Below are 16,259 nucleotides of genomic sequence, written 5' to 3'. Positions count from 1 at the left end.
ACGCTGCGGCTCTAGACATGCTGCACCCACCGTGAAGGTTAGAAAAAAGCCCACATAAGCACAACAGAGAAGTGGCAACATTAGGCGGTTTGACCGATAACTGTACAAGCGTCATTCAAGACACACGGAATTGCTCCCCACTTCTGGCGGCGTTTACAGTAACGAACGGCACACGCGTTATCAGCATGATAGCATTGCCTGTTACTTTCCTATCGGGAATGATAACGCGCATGCCGTTCGTTACAGGAAAGTACCGGGCTCGCCGCGTTAAAGAAAGGAAATGCGGACAAGCAGATGACGATTATCGTTGTGTGGCAAAAGGGTGTAATTATGCTTAAGAGTGTATGCTAGCCACCATGCCCTTAGTATAAACATATCTTCTCTGTAAAAAAAAAAAGTTTAACACAGTGATTTTCGTCTGGTGACAAAAAAAAAAAGTCGCTTCCAAAGATTGTGCGCATCTATAGCCAAGCCGATCCATGCCTAAAGCTTCCCAAAATGGCCGACTGCATCGTCGAAATCGTTAATACACTCTAATCGTTCACTTGATTTTTCGCTGCATTGGAAATGCAAGCGGTTAATTTCGCCGAATGAAATGTCTCGACGCTTTTCAGCGCCCGTCTCGTGCTTCTGAAAAGAGCTTGCGGTATTGGCGTGAACAGACAGGCAAGTGCACGTATTTATTCTACAGTTATTGAACAGTTACTTATCGATACATCTTGAAGTTAGCCTACAAGCTGTCGTTAAAAGTTCCGTCTTTCAGTAGACCTTGTGCAGCATACTCTCAGCTCAATACGAAATTCTTGACTGCGTTCTCGAGTTTTGTTTAACGGCAATGAGAAGGAGTTAGATAATGCACAGAGGCAATATTTTGTCTGGTCTTGCAGGAGTCCCAGGTGCTTTTTCCGCCGCGTACACTGTCGCAATCGTTACACGTCTGAGGAACCAGACTGGCGGCGCATAGGTAAAGCCGGCTGCCAGTGCAAGCCGCAGTCCCCTACATTGTCGCTATGAAGAGGAAATTTGTACGTGTACTAAGTGTACGCAACGTTTCTTTGTTTAGTATAATTTGGCGGTGCCTCCAGCATACAAAATGTGGATCCCATACTGCTCCGTCGGTTTGGGCTCGGCAATGCCTCCGCGTGGCGGGCGCGTTTAAGAGAAAGCTTTAGCTCGGGTGTTCCAATCTAAATACATGTAAACGCACTATTAGTTTTTCTCGGCAACCACTGCACCAAATTTGACGAGGTTTGTTACATTTAAAACAAAAGCTTAGAATCTAGAATTTCTGCTGGGTACACAAAAGATTTAAGCGAAACAATTGAAGCAAAGCGGGGCATGGTGCTTTCAGTGCCCAATTTTTTATAGAACATGTAGTTTTCCATTATAAAGGGGACTGTAATGCGATGTCTTTAAGTAGGGGGTTGTCTTATATTCAGAGTCGTCTTATGTTTCAATATGAACGGGAATGAAGTGTTACGCAATTCTATTAACGAAATTTACCTCTGCTGTTTAGTTTCCATATTGTGCGTAGAAGCAACAGTGCGTGCACTTACAGCTGCTCAGTTTATCTTCAATGCTGCTCTCATTTTGTAGAGTTCATCACTTGTGCATGTGCAACACATTGGCGGAGGCAATACGAACTGCATTTCTTACTAGCTGGACAAGTCAGAATGACAATGCACCTTGGAGAACAAGACTCGAATTGTGAAAGTCTGAATTAATATATTTTCATTTATATTTGGTGTTCACTTTCCAGCGCACTTTCTATCCTATTGAAGAAACATTTAGCCCCGTTTGGTCTGTTTTTTGAGGGCCTTACATCAGGCCCCCTAGCAAGCTTTAGCTTACACTGCAATTTAAAGCTTCTTGAGACCCGAATACAGCCATGGGACATAATTACTTTTCAAGCTGGTTATTATTGCCTCCAGGCATGTTACGAACATGAAAGATGTTTTTTTAATAACATAGTTTTAAATAACTGGCATCTTCTTTAAATGTCAGTCATACGTAGACAGGCTAAGAGCTGCATCTCCAACAAGTGAACATCTCATGTTCGCTATGGTAAAAACTGTATTTCATTGCCTGAACACAGAGGTGAAGATGGAGTTATGTGTAGTAGACTGTTACTTGGCTGCTGCATCCTGGATTTTCATGCATTAATGAGGAATTCAAAACAGACTTCAAGGTTGCTTCCTGCTGTTTGTGACAATGCAGAGGTCTAGATCAATTTAGTGTGAAATTTCTTGAAAGTAGATGAGAAGAATATGAGTGAACCACTTTCGACAGTTCCACATGCATTGGACTTCATATCCACGATGAATGTTTGGAGTAATGACTTCAGACTTCTGGCATTGCTTTACCGAAATAATCTTTTAAACTGGTTTATTATTAGAGGAGACAGAAGAAATTGAATGCCCTCTTACCAGACCACCATGAGGTGAGCGTGACTGCCAACAGAGACACACTCTCCCTCTGCCTTGAGTAGCATCCGCAAGCGACATTCCTTCCTCGCCTTGTCACATACTTGAGCCGAAGAACCACATCGGGTTCACGTGACTAGCACCACCCGCTTTTTTTTTTTTCTTATCCATTTTTGTTGCGTGGCACATTTTCCACCGTGGCATTGTGCATTCTGAATTGGGCGATTTACCGAAGTAATGCGTCATGGCGAGCGACACGACTGTGTTTTGCATCGCACTGTTTGTTTGTGTTGCCTTGACTCTGGCTGGGTGTGGCGCTTTCTCGAGAGGGAGGAAAGTGGCGTTTCATTTGAAATTTCAGCTGTCTGTATGACATGCACAGATTTGTCATGAATATCTGTGTCATGTGCTGTAAGGCTGTAAACTTAAGAACAGCATTAAATACATTCTCTTAGTGGTGAATGCAACGCATATTTATCTTTTGCGCACAAAGAAAATGTGAACAGTGTACAGTGCTCCCACTTCTGCGTCAGTCTGATAAAAAGGCCAACAAAGAGTCATACTGCACTAAATCAAGTATCTTGAAATTTGGAGACATACTAGGGATGCTTCTGCAGCAGACATGATTGACCAGAGAGGTTAACAATGTACAGCTGCTTGCGGTGACCAAATGCACAGCACCATCAGTTTTGTGCCATGCTATAATTCTATCAAAACCGCCTAAAATTCTTGCAGCTTTTTAAGAAAGGATTAGTGGCACATAACAGTGTGCCTTTTTTTTTCCCTGTTTTTTGAATGTATATTTTGCTCCCACATAGCTGATGTGACTCAAAGGTTTATAGTCCTGAAAGCTTGTTTGCTTTGTTATGAATGTTACCAAAAACTTACGTGTGCAAGCTTACCTCTGCCCACACTGAACGCAGACACAGTGAGTTTATTTAGTATGGAAAGCTAAAACAATGTAGTGGCTGCACTATTGTTATGAATCTGTCGTAGTGATAGATGTTGCTGATTTTATGTAGTGCTTGTTTTCATCACTCAGGATATCACCCAAAATGCTAAGAGGCAAAAAAAAAATGTATATAATGTTCACAAGATATGGTTATGGGACGAGTAGAGACTGGGTGATGGCAGCCGATTGAGGGAACGAGCTCGCCTGCGGATCTTGCAACCACAAGAGGTTCAAGTAGATTTTATCGCATTAAAGTGTAACAAGTGACTAGAAAAAAAAAAGCCTGGGCATGTCATCAAAAAATACCACTGGGAACAAAAGTCTATGGATCTACACGCACCATGAAATACCCAATTTTTTTTCTTACTTGCCATGTTGGCATACACTGGTCCACAGTAAAGTTGCAGAATGGGGCGGGCCCTCCATTTCATTCCTGCTTGACAAAGTTGAGATCTCTTAATTCCACTCTTTTTAACTCCCCAGAATGCCATGAGTTGTACCATTCCTCCAACTTTAAATGAAATTCTTACTATACTGGCTCTTTCAGTATCTACCTATAGGTCACTATCTCTGCCGTGGTACTTGCCAACAAAATGGTATTGTACTTATTGTGAAATTCTGAAGTACTGGAGACTGTTCCAATGACGAGCTTTAATTGCACCTAAACACTAAGCTTTAGTTGCCAAGAATGATTCTATTTAGCAAGAGCATGCTTGGACTATGACACAAGGATGGAGGCCAAAAAGTTACTGCCCTTCCACTGCTGCGAAGTGGGGTGCAAGCGAAACTTGGGATCTGCGGCTCTTTGTAACTCCTCACGGCGAGGGCGGCACGTCAACGTCGACCCCTTTCTCAGGTTCCCGGTGGCATCAATCAAACACTGCCTGTTCTTTGGCCAAAGGCACAACACGTGGCCTGCTCCCACTGCTATTCCTTCAACACAGCCTGCTCTTCGGCAGAACAGACCAAACGCAGCCTCCCCACCTGAACTGGTGTGGGAAACTGTGGGTGTCAGGCGAGCGAACACACCCTTTCCCTCCTCTGGAGGAAGGGGACGCCCGTGATTGGCTCATGCCTTGCGCTGCTTCTACTTACCCACCTTAAAGGCAGCGTTTGATGAACTGACAGTGGCTGAATCGCTTAGCATGGTGGTCTCGCAACCCAGAGGTCGGTGGTTCGAATCCGCAGCCTGATAAGCAATTTCTATTTTTGCGCAGCTTGGGTTTTTTCGTGCGGTAACACCGACACCAGTGAGGCAATACAAGCTTCTGTTAAAAAGGTCACAAATGGTTGCATCTTATGCCAGTTCCTGTTCATGTGGACATTCAGTGTTATTTTTCACTGTCAGAAGTATCCTTGAAGAAAAAAGGGGAGGGGGGCCAACAAAGTATCAACACTAAAGAAGCAACGTCGACGTACACGGTAGTTGAAATAAATCTATGATTAAATGTTGATTATGCTGTCATGTACGACGCACAAATTGTGAGATGGATCTGGCGAGCTTCAAGCTCACCTGTCGGCACTCTCATTGGCCTGTTGAGCATGTGTAGCGTTGGTAAAATTAGCATTTCCTCTCTTCAGCGTTGACTGCTGCATTGTGGCGTGGTGGAGCACTGCCATTACGAATCCCCTCACAAACTTATGACCTACCAAGCTGCACTAAGACCAGTGCACCAGTTTCACGTCTGTGCGCACTCAAGGATGACAGCACGCATTGCATGCAAACTCAGATGTGCATACATACAAATTCTTGATTACGTCTCTCATTGTACTGTTACACTAAGGTACGTTTTAATACTGCATAAAATTACTGCTTAATTTGCACATCACATAGCATTAATTATAAAAAATTCAGCATGTGCATAATATAGCCGGCTATAAAGAAAAAAAGTTAGAGCTCCTTCCAACATGCTATGTTTCGCAAGCTGTTCCAACAATGAAATAGATGATTATACAATGGTGGCCGCTTTTCATAAGTTAGCTTCGCTGGAATACATCTGTGTTAGTGGCAAAGCACACGAATTTGGTTTCGTGTCTTGGTGAACTGTGCAAGCTATTTCCGGCCCAAATTTCTTTTTAAAGAGTTGCACGCATTCATCATCCTATTTTAAAGTTCAATGCAGAATGAAGGTGCCTCCCTGCAATCTCCAATTATCATTCTCTTGCGCTAGCTGATGCGAACTTGTGCTTTCATATTTCATCATCTCACCTAGTTTTCTGTCATCCTTGACAGAACTTCCCTTCCCTTGGTCCACTGGTTATCTACCCTATGCATTACATGGCCTGCCCAGCTTCATTTTTTCCTCTTAATGTCTACTAGAATATTGACTATCCGCACTGCTCTCTTCCTGTCTCATTGTCATTTATCATTGTATTGCTCTTTGTACGGCCCTTAACATGTTCTCGAGATTCTTCGTTAACCTCCAGGCTTATGTGCCATACTGCATGCTTAGAAGAACAACGTGTCTACCAAGTTGACATTTTCAAATTCCCTGATTTTTTCAGGTTTCACAGAACTTTGTTTTATGTCAAGATGGGCTGACACCATGTCACCTGATGCTGTCACTCTCTGGTAAGCATGTTAAAAAAATAAAAACAATCCAGTTTGAACAGTAAGGAGTAGTGTTTATTTTATTCAAAATAGAAAACTGAAAAGAGGTGTTTGTAAAATGCACAGCTACTAAAATATCTTCGAAAGAAACTCGGTGCCCTTTTACTCTGTGAAGGATGACCAGCAAAGCTGCGTACGTGGGCCCCTTAATGGTGAACTGCACCTCTACCGTGGGTCGGCCTGGTATTGCACTACCTATGGTATTGGCGCACGTGTGGCGAGTGCTTAAAGCCTGCTTCATCTCCGCCGCAGGTTTGACTGGCATTTCACGACCTTCGGGATCAGCCCACATATGGGGAGTGCTTAATGCTTGCTTCACTTCTGCCTCGGGTTGGCCTGGTATTGCACTTTCTTCGGGATCGGCCCACCGTATGAAAAATTGTTGGTCTATGCGCGGATGCGATCTGCCAGATCCTCACCATAGACAGCTTCACTGTAAAAAAGTGGTCTAGCTCACGGCAAATAGAGCTATTTGTATCAACTGATAGCAAGCTCATTGGTATCATCCCAAACTTTGTCACATATGAGATTCTCCAAGCAACTGGAAAGTCAACCTCAACTGTCCTGACATACTCTCAGCCTGCGCATAATGCCTCAGTGTTGCATTTCACTGCTTTAAGGGGGTTATTTTGGTTTGGATGTGGGTAACCTGCATCTTAGCATCAGCCAACACTTTGCTTTTTGAGCGCAAGCTCCTTCAAAGAGGCGGCGGCACAGTTCCTTTCCTGATCATTCCTCAATGCAATGGTACTTCCTATTCTTGTCCTTGTTACGCTGCGTGTTCGCCCCATGGATGAAGCATCCTTTTGGTCAGTTGTACAGTCAGATTTTTCAGACTCCCTAAGGGCCGCTACAATGTCCGAAAAAAAAAAAATGAATGCATGTCTTTTACTGCCCTTAAGGGCCCAAATCGCCACAGGCACGTCCGAAAAAGCTCTGAAGGTCTGCCAGTACACTTATTAGGCATATAGGTGCTTGCACTCTGACAGGAGACGGCAAGTGCACGCGAGTCTTACAATATATGTACTGCATCCCATACACTTCACCGCGTAGCATCACTGTGCTGAGGCAAAGCTGCCTTTCGAGGACTAGCAATATGCAACGCGCCGTGCTTTACGAGGATTGCAGAGGCAGAGTGGGTACCTTTGCTGACAGCGGTGAATTCTTTCAGTGAAAAAGACAGCACCGAATGTCAAGAACCGTAATAGCATACGTAATAGCATAATAGCCTAGCGTTCCCGCCATGGTGATTACAGTGGCCAGTGGATCTGCGTGTGAGAGTGTCAGTTCAAGGTGGTGAGATAACACGGCGGTGTTGGCTTTGATTAATGCCATATCAAATCTGCAGTTGCAGCACATTCGGAGTGCGGATCAATGGTGAATATCTCGCCAACAGTGGGGACAAATTACTAGTGATTGAGGACCTTAACCGAAAAAGTGTTAGAGTGGGTTTGAAGATTAATATGCAGAAGACAATGTTGAATAATTCACATCGCCAGTCAGCCTCTAGAGTCTGTACAGGAGTAAGTCAGTTGCTCGTAAGGGACCCTGATCATGAAAAGGCAATTTACCTAAGAATAAAAATGGGGTGGAATGCATATGGCAGGCATTACCAAATCATGGCTGGGAGCTTACCACTGTCATTGAAAGAAAAAAAATTAAATTATGGGGTTTTACTTGCCAAAACCACTTTCTGATTATGAGGCACGCCGTAGTGGAGGACTCTGGAAATTTCGACCACCTAGGTTTCTTTAACGTGCACCTAAATCTAAGTACACGGGTGTTTTCGCATTTCGCCCCCATCGAAATGCGGCCGCCGTGGCCGGGATTCGATCCCCATCCTCGTGCTCAGCAGCCGAACACCATAGTCACTGAGCAACCACGGTGGGTGTCACTGAAAAGAAAAGTGTACAACTATTGCATTCTACTAGTGCTAACTTATGAGGCACACATTAGAATCGGGTAAATACCGTAATTAAACTTTGTGATATATGGTTCTTGCTTCAAAAGTTTCCTATGGCAAGCATAAATGGGAGTTGTCGACACGCGATCACACGTGTTGAATGCATACATTGTTTCCTAAGCATCGCCGAGCTAGACGTGCTGCCACTAAAGGGGTCGCTATTGGGTTCACCATAGGGGTCAACAGCGAGTCACTGTTCCAAGTTCAAGTTATCCTGTGAAGGCCAATTTTACAATCAAAATAAGAGATTCGGGACTGTAGAAATGTATGACTGCCGGCCAAGACCTTTGGCCAGGATTGAATTACCCGGAGTCGAATTAACAGAAGTCGACTGTACCATATGGCAGTGGACTTTGCAGCAAGAATGTATCTCCTACTACACATAGCAGAATATTGGCATGCTGCAGTGCTCAGTGGCTGCAGAACAGTACACTCCCATAAATTTGATCCCGTCTGAAAGTCCCAGCCGACACACGTGCATTTCTATAGGTCCAAACTTCGGTTATTTTGATACTAAAATAGGCTTTCACCCAATAATTCCAACTTGAGCAGTCAGCATGCATGCTGACCCCTACAGTGAAACCAATAAGCGGCCCCTTTGGTGACATACCTTAGAGGACAGTAGATGTGTGAAACAGACTTTATCTCCTGCAGGAAATGCCTATTTTCTGCCTGCCCAGGAGGAGCTTCAAGCAATAATCACAGATCAAAACGTCTGATTGTGGTATTCACCCATTTCTAATGTGCCATCTTTAACAAAACTTGGCGATTTTCGTATGCTTTACCGCATAACACGGATGTATTGCGGCGAAGCTGACTTTGGAAAATTGGTTGCAATGTGCAACACATTGGACCCTTGTCCGTTTTTTTAAAAACAAAAATTGTGTGCGCATTTGATTTCTGTTTCATTTTAGGGGCTTTTGTCCTTTCTATGCTAGTTAACACTTTGGACACACAGACAGCGGGCGTGTGTTTCACTCTGGGGCATGTTAGAATCTGTACGTAAACCATGGCAAATAAATCAGTCATGTGTGTTGGCATTTCTTCTGCATCTTCTTAAATTTGACCCACCAGATAATTCAACCTGTTTCGTCAGTCCCGTCAGAGTCGAATTAACGGAATGAAGTCAACTGCATTTTGCTTGCTGCTCAGAAGTATGAGCTTGAATAAATAACATAGCATTACAACACGTAGGACATAAAGGAGACAAATGAAGTGCTGCAACATGTGCCAACTTGCCTAAGTTAGCACTATATAAGCTTGAACCCAGATGTGCCAGCTGCATTAAGGTTGTGACAAAATGTAAAATCGCATGTGTTGGAGACTCAGTAGGTTGGCTTTCCTTCTTGAAAAAGTGTTGCAGAGTGCCTGTTAAGGATTTACTGATTGATGCTGTCAAACTGTCAACAAGGCTGCCAAAAAATTATTCTTAATACAACCATTTCATGGACACAACAAGGTAACAAATTGTTTTGTGTGTGAAGCATTAAGAGTATATTCGTGATCAAATATTGTTCTTAAAAAGTGACCTCAACGAGACAGCACACGAGACTGCACAAGATCTAACTCACCGTGTGAGCCCGGACTCCCTCTCGGCAGGATGGGCAAGCGAGTGCGATCCCCTCGTCACAACGATCTCACCCAGCATTACAAGTTAGTCAAGAGAACCATGCCGCTACCGCACAAAGCACCCAATAAAGCACAAGAAGTCACGTACAGGTGGCTTCAGACAGGCACCTACGCATGCCCGGCCTTCCTGCACAAAATCTTTCCGGACGTGCACCCTCACAATGCGTGTCACTACTGTAAGGATATAGCTAGCCTTGATCACATGCTCTGGGCTTGCCCCCTGGTGCCAGGACCACCAAGGAAGAGTGGGACCGAGCTCCACACAGCTCGGACCTTGAAGCACAGCTCTGGGCTGTCCATCGGGCCCGCGACGCGGCAGAGGGGCATGGCCTCTCTGTTCCGACGTGGGAGTGGCCCACTGCGCACTAATCGCACGTACCGACGGATGTCAAGAAATTTATTGATCCATCCATCATCAAAGCAGTTGTCAGAAAACATTCTGCAGGAAACAGCTAAAACACTATGCATTTCTCATTATAGTGATATTATGTGTGCGTGAGTTTAATAAATAGATAATTTGCAGGTGTGTGTATGGCAAATTCAGATGCTAACTTCACCAAAGTCATAAAAGCACACAGCACTCTACTTAAAAGGAATCTGAGCATTTGGCCACTGTTGTGTCACTAATGTGCACTGTCGTAGCCGTCTTCATTACCAAGCAGAAATACACCCAACAAACTATTTTTCGGACATGCATGAGAATTCGGGTACCCTTGCAACACTGCCACGTACCTCACAGAGGCAATTAATTATAAGCACAGCTGAAATTTCGGATGCTGAAATGCTTTGCCTTCAAAGTGCGGAAGGCACAACCATTGTAGAAAGTGTTGTATAATGCCGGTTTTCAAGCGTCAACTTTGCTGCAATATAGCTTGCTACGGGAAGAGGCTTATGCAATGTATCGTGGTGGAGCATACCAGCAGTGAAAAGGGGCCATTGTAAGATGGCATGATTTACATTTTTTTATTTACACACATACATACTCTCTTTTGTTACAGCACAAGCACCAAGAAGCCTGATAAGTGTTGTGGTTGGTCTACAAAATTAAGAAAAATTATGGGGTCTTACATGCCAAAACCACTTTCTGATAATGAGGCATGCCGTAGTGTGGGACTCCGGAAATTTCTACCAACTGGGGTTCTTTAACGTGCACCTACAGTAAATTTAAGTGCACGGGTGTTTTCGCCTTTTGCCCCCATTGAAATGCGGCAGCTCTGGCCGAGATTCGATCCTGCGACCTCGTGCTTAGCAGCCCAACACCACAGCCACTAAGCAACTAGGGCGGGTACAAATTAAGTTCCTTGCCTACCCAAACAAAAATGTTTGCAACATGATGTGCGTGGTATACCATCCTTGGGAAGGCAAGCTTAATTGGTTGCTATTGGCTTTGTGTCTTGCTTCACTCTTGAGCAGCACTTACTGACTGCACAGTAATAATAAGCTCCACCAAATGGCTAGATTACTTCTGTACTACTCCAAGTGTTCCAAGAAGACTTTTGGAACACGAAGTAGAAAAAAAAATTCTGCTCCTTAACTGCTCCAGAATGTCAACTTTGTGCTTGAAACCCTAAACTGTCTTGACCACCACTGAGGGGTTGATCTTCAACATCACTTATATACTTAAGATAAAATCTTGAGTAACACTTACTGGTTGTCTAAACATCTTGAAATGGTTTCACAGGTTCTAATTTAACACTTATATGCACTTTTCAAGCTTAATTGGTTGCTGTTGGCTTTGTGTCTTGCTTCACTCTTGAGCAGCACTTACTGACTGCACAGTAATAATAAGCTACACCAAATGGCTAGATTACTTCTGTACTACTCCAAGTGTTCCAAGAAGACTTTTGGAACACGAAGTAGAAAAAAAAATTCTGCTCCTTAACTGCTCCAGAATGTCAACTTTGTGCTTGAAACCCTAAACTGTCTTGACCACCACTGAGGGGTTGATCTTCAACATCACTTATATACTTAAGATAAAATCTTGAGTAACACTTACTGGTTGTCTAAACATCTTGAAATGGTTTCACAGGTTCTAATTTAACACTTATATGCACTTTTTAAAACAACAGTGAATAACGATTTCGGTAACATATTTCAGTATTCTACAGTTGATTTGGAGGATTATGCGCCATCACTGGTCTGCAATTATGGAAGTTTAGAGATAAAAAAATGGGGGCAATAATGCCTACGTTTTACACATTGTCATTGTACAGAACACAACCTATGCAACTTGCTATAAAACTGATTTATATAGTATTTGAAATTACCATAAGAGTATGTAAACAGCTGGGGTTTCATAGTTCTAGGTTCTTGTTATGTTTTAGACTAGCACCTCCCTTTAAATGGCAGTAAAAGGCATGCATTAATTTTTTTTTGGACTGCCTGATTTTCTAAATGTTTTGTTTTTGCAGTCCTCGGGGAACCACCCATCGCCACCAAGAAAAAGCACTTTTGACTGTAGCAGTAATCAGTGATTCGCCTAATTGGCAAACAGTTCAGGATGCCAAACAGCCTCTTGACAGCTGTACCTCTGACAGAAGGCACTAATACACAGTGCAATGCACTGTTTCTGCACTCTAGACTGTGGGATTCTCATCCCGTACCTTGGGTCAAAGGAACGACAATCACAAGGGCATTTATTGCACCTTTCATAAATCAATGCCTGCTAGCCGAGTTGCTATCCACAAAACATGCCGATGGGCGTGCGACAAATCGCGGAAGTCCGACTCACCGCGACCGGATAGCGAGCGAATTATGTTCGCCCCTTGCTGGATCCCAATGCCTGGTCGTTCACGCGTACGGTCACGCGAACGGTGGCTCTTTCGCACAAGGCCTCACGAGACGATCTCGCAGAAGCATGGATCGGCGCACGGGCGGCACGTTTGTGCTGCTTGCCGTCCCGAACCAAAGAGGAAACGTGTTCTCCCTTGCGCCCCCAAGTAACCCTGCCATGAGGCGGTGTTAGCAGCGCAACACTCGCGCCATCTCTCGCGTGGCCTGGGGCCCGCGGCGAAGCCGCAATGCAGGAGACGGAAGCTATGCGGGAAAAACAACATATCAGGGGACGTGTGACAGTCGCGCATCCCCGCAAGACAAATGTGATAAGAGCTGTATTATGTGACCTATTATAACTCCGTGGTGACAATACAGACAGGATATGCAGGGCATGTAGCGATGAGATCAGTAGCAATGGAATGATATCACCAGTGTACAGAGCGCTAAATTCATTCTTGCTCTGTTACTGATAATTGAGAACTCCATCAAATGAAAAATTAAGAGAAATATCGTGTGAAGGAATACTACTCATCATATCTATTGCAATTATTCTCGGACAGCATTCCCTCTTTCTTGCTTTTATTATTAATGCATTTATATAGTACTGCTCACCTGCTGTTCCATGTGTTCCATCGACACATATACGATCAGTTTCAAGCCTCTTGAAAAGCTCCTGTTGTGGTGTGGTCATGATGACTAGCATAAGATCTCTGTCATCCAAAAGGTCCTCATTTTTTTTCTCTAAGAAAATGTCACTTTTTGTCGGGTTGTCCTTGGTGTTTAATGAAGAGCAATGGGTTTTCCTTTTCACTATGCATCCTCTCAACCCAGAGTTGCATGCTCACATAGTCATTATCGTGCAGCCGCTCGGTCTTCGAGACTCTGGCATCCCTCATTATTTTGCGGAGATCCTGCTTGCTTAACAGGTTAATGCGGTGGAATGTCTCATCCACGTTGGACCGCACATTATCCAGTACTGCATCCATGGACACGCCTTCTCGCAGCTTGTCTTGAGAGAGTAGAGAAAAAGTGTATATTAGTTGAAGCATAAGTAAAAATTACCGAGCACGCAAGGAAGTGAAATGGGCACTGATGAACATTTTTAATATCATTATTTAGAATTCCTTTAATTGAATAATGAGTTACATTGACTTACAAAAACCTTTTGCAATGGTGTGTGTTAAATAGTTCAAGCTGTCGCAATTTTTGTTCTTTTTAGGTCAGCTCTTTGCAAGGACATGGTGCTATGCAGCCTTCAGCTGCTGAAGAGGCAAGATTACATTTCTGAATTACACTACACGATTACATTACATTTGAAGAGGCAAGATTACATATTTAAGTGTTTCAATGTTTGGTGTCATTGATAAACCGTCATAGGGATTATCTGCACCAGTGTTATCAGGTACGTAAGTGAAGAAATTTATTGTGTGTACCAAGTTTACAGCTAGGTTGCCAATTTCATCCTTCACTGTTGGTAACCTTGTTCGCACAAGACATTACTGAACCATTGTAAAAGCATTGCACTGGACTGGACATGTGCAGATTGTGGTTCAGATCCTACCCAGGGCAAAAATGTCTTCCACTTTTAGTTCCTTTACTAAATATTGCCATTATTATCAATTTCTATCCTACAGTTAGAACTTAATTTTCCAATTACATTCCATAGCATAAGTTATTGCCACTTCCATAGTGGCATGCCACCATAGACGGGCAAAACAGTCTGCAATCGAAAACATGTGCAGCATTTCCAGATTAACTTAAATATAAACATCACTGTTACTGACTGAATTGATGCACATAATTTGATTAATGTCAATATAAAAATTGTCAATTAAAGCTTTCAGCAATTATTTTTAATGGTTGATTTATCAGTCATTCATCCATATTTACAGAGCAGACACACCTGTGAACGTGTGCTTTGAAGGCTATGCAGTCATGTGGGTTTTTGAGTTAAAGGTATTATTTCAGTCAAGTAGAGTACTGACTGGACACTTGAAGCTGTTTTACAAGTTCATGTCTAATACCCCTGTCACACGGCAAATCTAATGTCATTTACAACGAATGACATTCGCTGATAATGCCATTTCTTTGGTGTCACACGGTAAAACGTAAGGACATTTACGAAAATGACATTTACAAACAAATCAGTTCGCCAAACTCATTCGCATTCGTTTGGAACTGAATGTGTATCCTCGACACCACGAGTTTACCAGTGTTTCGCAAACAGTACATGCTTCTTTTTTTGTTTTAACAAAAAATCACTATTCTATCCATTTTATTACCTAATTATTGCTTTAACGACATTGAAGTCCATCACATAGGTAAATACAGAAAACTACTCTCAGTCCAGTGACCAGACAGCCATCTTTAGCTTTCGCTGCAGCAGTCGTGTTGGTTCTCACCGGAGCATCGGCCGCGGCCACTTCAATTGACTTGGCATAAAAGCGTGCGCGTTTTTTCCTGTGGCACGCGCCAAGAATGAGGATATTAGAAGCTCGCATGCACATCAGAAAGGCGATGACATGCAACTGCCCTTCTCGTACCACTTTAGCAGATGTAGCGGACGCGCCTATCGTTCTCTTCGCCCTGTTGCTTGCCTTAGCTCGACTCGACTTCGTTAGCAATGTCGACAAGTTAGTAATCGAACACTACGGTTTGAAAGCAATGATCACATATTCTAGTAGAATTTAGCATACTGGAAAATAATTATTGGACAAAAGTGGGTTTGAGGCGTGTCTTTTATTTTTTTTTACTCTCGTCATTGTCATCATTTTCAAATGACATTAGTTTTCGCCGTGTGACAGGGGTATAAGCCTAATTATCGTGATCGTTTCAATCATGTTTCATTCACATAGCTGATTCATAAGCATTCAAAATATTTAGGTACCATATTTTCCAAACCATAGGTGCCACCATTTTCTTTTCATTTTCGTCCAAGCGTATTGTAGAACAGTGTAACTTATATATGCAAGACCAACATGAGACATTCTTTTTCTCCAGCAATGTACTTGCAGTTTATTTTGTCTGCTAGAATGTGCGGCTCATAAAATTTTTTTTACTGATGTTTAGTGCCCTGAAATGGGTAAGTACAACATTTTAGGATAAGTGTATAAACATGCACAATCGCATTTCACGATGCTGACCCAAGTTAAGATAGATGCATCTTATACAATGAGTTATATACACATATTTTTTCTTTGAAAGTTGTGAAAAGAGGGGGGAAAGGGGGTGACTTGTACAACAGTTCAAATTATAGTCCAGAAAATATGGCACATGGTTTGTGAGCCCTACATATAGTAGAGTAAAATACAACTTGAGCTGATGAAAGTTTCACATGGAAAGCACATCTGCTGTGGATGACCTACAGTAGTGGCGAGAGGTCGCAGTTTCATCGATGTCTGTAATACTTGCACTTCAGTTTAGTCAAAATGGCAGACATAATTATGTACAATGCACCTTAAGTAATCCCAAGTGGAAATTATTCCAGCTTACTGCTATTTTGAGACATTGAATTGCACTAGGATCATAAGTCATACCAATACAGTTAACTGAAAGCCTGAAAAATAAAACAGAAAAAGAAAAAGCCACAGTCTGCGGCGTGGCCTACAGTGCACCAGGAGGCACTACACCTTCCTGCTTGGTACATGAAGTGATGCAAACAAGTATAAAATAACTAAAGTCGTTGCCTGCAATAAGAATAGCCATATAGGTCAAATATAGGCCACTGGCTGTGCCAAGGTAGTTGTTACCGCTGTGAAATTGGAGAACGGTTCCCTTTTTTCTCTCTTTCTCTGAACCCTTCAGGCATTGATACAATGTAGCAAAATGATAAACATGTTTATGATGTCATTAACTATAATGCCCTGCAGTCAGTAAAGGTGGCCTCGAATTATGTGGAAATTATGA

The 16,259-nt window shown here is 42.9% G+C and overlaps 1 protein-coding gene and 1 long non-coding RNA gene across 22 annotated transcripts in view; one reads left to right on the top strand and one right to left on the bottom strand.

The window, feature by feature from the left end:
- The window catches only part of LOC126528210 (uncharacterized), a 32,784-nt gene that overhangs the window by 13,504 nt on the left and 3,021 nt on the right, over positions 1 to 16,259 (top strand). For 4 of the 16 annotated variants that reach the window (XR_011891300.1, XR_011891301.1, XR_011891302.1 and 1 more), the window contains 2 exons: positions 615 to 666; positions 1,597 to 5,985. Coding sequence is in view for 7 of the 16 variants with exons in the window: in XM_072285746.1 (XP_072141847.1) it covers positions 615 to 666; positions 1,597 to 1,659 (115 nt within the window). In the remaining 9 variants the exon portion in view is untranslated. Of the gene's footprint in view, positions 1 to 614; positions 667 to 847; positions 965 to 1,596; positions 5,986 to 9,474; positions 9,608 to 13,572; positions 15,167 to 16,259 lie in introns of those variants that run through there. The other 12 variants (XR_011891307.1, XM_072285743.1, XM_072285741.1 and 9 more) reach the window with 8 other exon arrangements.
- LOC129383789 (uncharacterized) overlaps positions 5,980 to 16,259 on the bottom strand; it is a 38,618-nt gene continuing 28,338 nt past the window's right edge. For 5 of the 6 annotated variants that reach the window (XR_008611670.2, XR_011891310.1, XR_011891309.1 and 2 more), the window contains one exon: positions 12,916 to 13,362. This is a non-coding gene — a long non-coding RNA (uncharacterized lncRNA). Of the gene's footprint in view, positions 7,881 to 9,520; positions 9,944 to 12,915; positions 13,363 to 16,259 lie in introns of those variants that run through there. The other variant, XR_008611669.2, reaches the window with a different exon arrangement.

The sequence above is a fragment of the Dermacentor andersoni genome, unplaced genomic scaffold (genome assembly GCF_023375885.2).
Source record: "Dermacentor andersoni unplaced genomic scaffold, qqDerAnde1_hic_scaffold ctg00000039.1, whole genome shotgun sequence".
Lineage (NCBI taxonomy): Eukaryota > Metazoa > Arthropoda > Arachnida > Ixodida > Ixodidae > Dermacentor > Dermacentor andersoni.
The sequence above is the reverse complement of the archived record's forward strand: the minus strand, read 5'-3'. Positions and strand labels throughout refer to the sequence as shown.